The sequence below is a fragment of the Nematolebias whitei genome, chromosome 11 (assembly GCF_014905685.2).
Source record: "Nematolebias whitei isolate Nwh7 chromosome 11, NemWhi1, whole genome shotgun sequence".
NCBI lineage: Eukaryota > Metazoa > Chordata > Actinopteri > Cyprinodontiformes > Rivulidae > Nematolebias > Nematolebias whitei.
Window position 1 is genome coordinate 48,701,334 of NC_056508.1, and position 3,844 is coordinate 48,705,177.

Below are 3,844 nucleotides of genomic sequence, written 5' to 3' on the forward strand. Positions count from 1 at the left end.
GTAGTTTCTATGGTCTATGTGTAGTTTCTATGGTCCAGGTGTAGTTTTTATGGTCCAGGTGTAGTTTCTATGGTCCAGGTGTAGTAAGTTTTGCTATCTAAATACCTGCTAAAGAGTATCGGTCCAAGCGCGGAACCCTGAGGAACTCCATGACTAACTCTGAAGATGAAGAGTATTCATTAATAACAAGAAAATTGTCCCGTGTTGCATATTGATTTTACCGAATGGAAACAAAGTCCTTCTCTTCTTGGACTTGATCACTTGTTTTTGACTCTGCAGGTCAAGTCTCTGGCCGACTCCATGGACGACTCCCTCACCTGCCAGTCCGGCCGGGAGGACTCGCAGGATGTTGGGGGAGAAGGCGAAGATGATGAGGACGAGGAGGAGGGAGACGATGATGAGGAAGAGGAGGAAGAGGAAGGGGAGGAGGATGAGGAGGAAGATGAAGAAGACTACAGACAGTGCGGATGGCGCAACACAAACACAGCTTCCAGACGAGCGGCCGGCCCGGTGGGAGGAGGCAGGGGAGGAGGAGCCTCCATGCACGAGGACAGCACCGCCACCTCCTTCAGCGACGTCACTCTGTACATGGACGAAGGCTGCCTCCCCTCCTCGCCTCTGTCCCGACCCGCCTCCAGCTCCGACACAGACTACTGGGGAGGAGGAGGCGCAGGGGGGAGGGAGGACAGCAGGGAGACTGAGGGAGGCAGCAATGCCAGCCGTAGGAGCAGCACTCCCTGCACCGAGTGTCGGGGGGAGTACAGAGGGAGGGCGGGGGGAGGAGGAGGAGGACACCTCCCTGTCCTGACAATAGAACCACCGAGCGACAGTTCAGTGGACATGAGCGACAGGTGAGACTTCAAGCATGAATTTAATTTTTATTTCTAGTTGTTTTTTTGGTGAATTTGAGATTAATGAATGTTCAGCGTGACGTTTGACCAAACATCCACCCAGCAGGGGGCACTACAGAACCAAATGATGCAATACAAAATCTGAACAAAGTTAGGAAAGAAGAAAAATGTAAGGTGAATTAAAAAATACAATAATTCTTAATTTTACTTTGACTTTATTTCATTACTGACAGAATATGAACCCTAGATGATTCACGTTTCATTAGTTTTGATTCAGTCCCAATAAGGTATTTTTAATTAAATTTGTATCTGCCAGCATAAAGCAAAATAGTGTATAATGGATTTGTATGTGTTTCCTTGGCTGTGTGTCAGCAAAATATCTCATGAATGACTAGATAGATTTGAATAAATCTCAAAAAGTAATTACTAGATTTTCATCAACAACAGTCAAATCAAGATGACCACCAAAGCCAGCTGAGTTTAGGAAGCACAAAAAGGCTGAAACTCAAGCGTTGTTACAGATATTGAGCTGAAAGTTGTTGTTGTTGTCGCTGAGACTCATTCATTACAAAACACTAAATATTACAAAAAACTGTTACTTAAAAGTGTGGTTTTAACTGTTAACAGTCAATCCTGTTTGTAAGCAAAATACCTTATGGGTAGACAGATTTGATTGAAACTCTCAGAAACATTTGTTACCTGTGGGGTTTCCCAGGGCTCAGTCCTGGGACCCCTGTTTTTATATTTTGCCTCCTTGTCAGTTTGTTTTTAGAAATATTACATTCATTTTCTCTGTTACGCGGATGACACTCAGCACTAAGGAGCAGTGCTATCTGCCCTTTCATTCATTCATTCGGCCTTTATTTATACAGTTTAATCCCAGTGAGCCTCGGGGACTCATTTACAAGAGAGACCTGAACTGAGCTCTACCTCCATGCTAAACTCATGTCCATTACATCCTACTTTGCTTAACAGGATAGAAGAGAACAACAACTAGGTCACTAAAAACTTCCTCTCAGCAACAATAAAACAGAACCCCTTCCTTTTGGCTCCAAGTCTCTTTAAATCTGATTCTGAGTCATCACTGTTGTTTCTATAAATCCATTCCTTCCCTTATAAAAGTTAACGTGCCAGGTGGCGGGCGATATGCATTACCAAAACAAATACCACTTTTATTACTCTCCTTGAACTAGAAGGTAATTGTGAGTAGAAGTTGGTTCAGGTGGTGGAAAGTTCCTTCCGTTAGTTTGAATCCAGCATGAGAATTTCTTTGCAATTTATTCTGATTATTGTCTGCTACAGGTTAAACACTGACTTCCTATAAAACTCCACGCAGCCCAACGTTAAAAAAGAAAAAACAAGAGTACGTCTTTAGTTTCAGGATCTGTTAAAGGTTTGGTCGTTTGCTGATCTTCAGGTCGGAGCGAGGGTCCATCGGACGCCTGGTCTACGAACAGGAGCCCTCGGGAGTGGAGCGAGGAGGAGAACGGGGGATGGGTGGAGGAGGAGGAGAGGACGCTGAGAGTGGAGAGGACGAGCGAGGTGGAGGAGGTGGAGGAAGCAGCGAAGCCGACTCGCCGCAGGGAACCATCAAACACAAACCCAACGGCCGATCAGTCGCCATGGCGCAGGGACAAACCCGCAGCCCCGCCAACGTCCCCCTGCCGATGCCGTCAGCTCGGACTCTTACCTCACACCCCATGCAACACCAACACCCTCACCCCCACCCCTCACCCATTCCTCACCTCCCCACCATCCTCCACCACCACCCGCAGTACAGCCAGCCCCACGTCATGTACATGCACCACGCGCACGGTGGCAGCCCCTACATGCCGCATCACTTCGCCCAGCATCACTACCACCACCTGCACCACCAGCACCATCATCTCCCCCATTCTTACCCAGAGCCCCCCCAGTCCCCGCTGCCCTCCCCGGTTCCACCCCTCACACCCCTGTCGCCGCTGCCCCCGCCGCTCACGCCCTCCCCGCTGTCCTCCACCTCCTCTTCAGCTCTCCAAACCATGGAGGCGCAGCAGCAGCACCTGGCCCACCACGCCCACCTCCACCACCACCACCTGCTCTGCTCCGACGGCGACAACGAGAGCGTCAACTCCACCACCACCAACTCCAACGATGACACCACCGTCAACAACTGCAGCTCGGGCTCGTCGTCGCGCGACAGCCTGCGGGAGCCGATCGCAGGAGCTCCGCTGGGGAAGCAGACCTACCAGAGAGAGAGCCGCCACAGCTGGGACTCCCCCGCCTTCAACAACGATGTGGTGCAGCGGCGGCAGTACCGCATCGGACTCAACCTGTTCAACAAGTGAGCTGACAGAACTGTGCAAAAGTCCTGGTCCAACCCTTACCCCCCCGGTCTTCTCACAAATGGTCAGATTAGCTAAAAGTAATAAAACATAGCTACAATTTGAAGAAGCAAAATAGCTAAAGTAAAATATAAAGGTAGCAGAAGGCTAACTAAAAGGAAGAGAAGCTGTTATGATGGATCACATTTTAAGACTTCACCTCCTTTAATAAATCTGTAAAGTTTGAAAATCAGCTCCTGAGATCTCTGCAGAGTGGAGCAGAAAAGAGATAAAACCACAGACGGCCATGTTTGTTTGGTCTGCAGGAAACCAGAGAAGGGGATCCAGTACCTGATCGAGAAGGGCTTCGTGTCGGACACCCCGGTGGGCATCGCCAGGTTCATCCTGGAGAGGAAAGGACTGAGCAGGCAGATGATCGGAGAGTTTCTGGGCAGCCGGCAGCAGTTCAACAAGGACGTGCTCGAGTGAGTCCAAACGATCACAGAACTGTCGTTTCTATTGTCAAGAAGAGGTTCTTATGGTTTATAGCAGTGGTTCCCAACACGGAAGCATGGTGGCACAACTGGTAGAGCTGCAGGGACCTTTCTGGGTGGAGTTTGCATGTTCTCTCCGTGCTGCGTGGGTTTTCTCCGGGTACTCCGGTTTCCTCCCACAGACCAAAAACATGCA

At 49.4% G+C, this 3,844-nt stretch overlaps 1 protein-coding gene across 1 annotated transcript in view; it reads left to right on the top strand.

Annotated features, from left to right (window-relative positions):
- The first annotated feature begins 69 nt into the window (after positions 1 to 69).
- LOC119417394 (IQ motif and SEC7 domain-containing protein 2-like) overlaps positions 70 to 3,844 on the top strand; it is a 22,075-nt gene continuing 18,300 nt past the window's right edge. Inside the window, exons 1-4 of the mRNA XM_037684597.1 lie at positions 70 to 78; positions 280 to 851; positions 2,269 to 3,174; positions 3,481 to 3,639. Of these exons, the coding sequence (XP_037540525.1) occupies positions 70 to 78; positions 280 to 851; positions 2,269 to 3,174; positions 3,481 to 3,639 (1,646 nt within the window). The remainder of the gene's footprint in view (positions 79 to 279; positions 852 to 2,268; positions 3,175 to 3,480; positions 3,640 to 3,844) is intronic.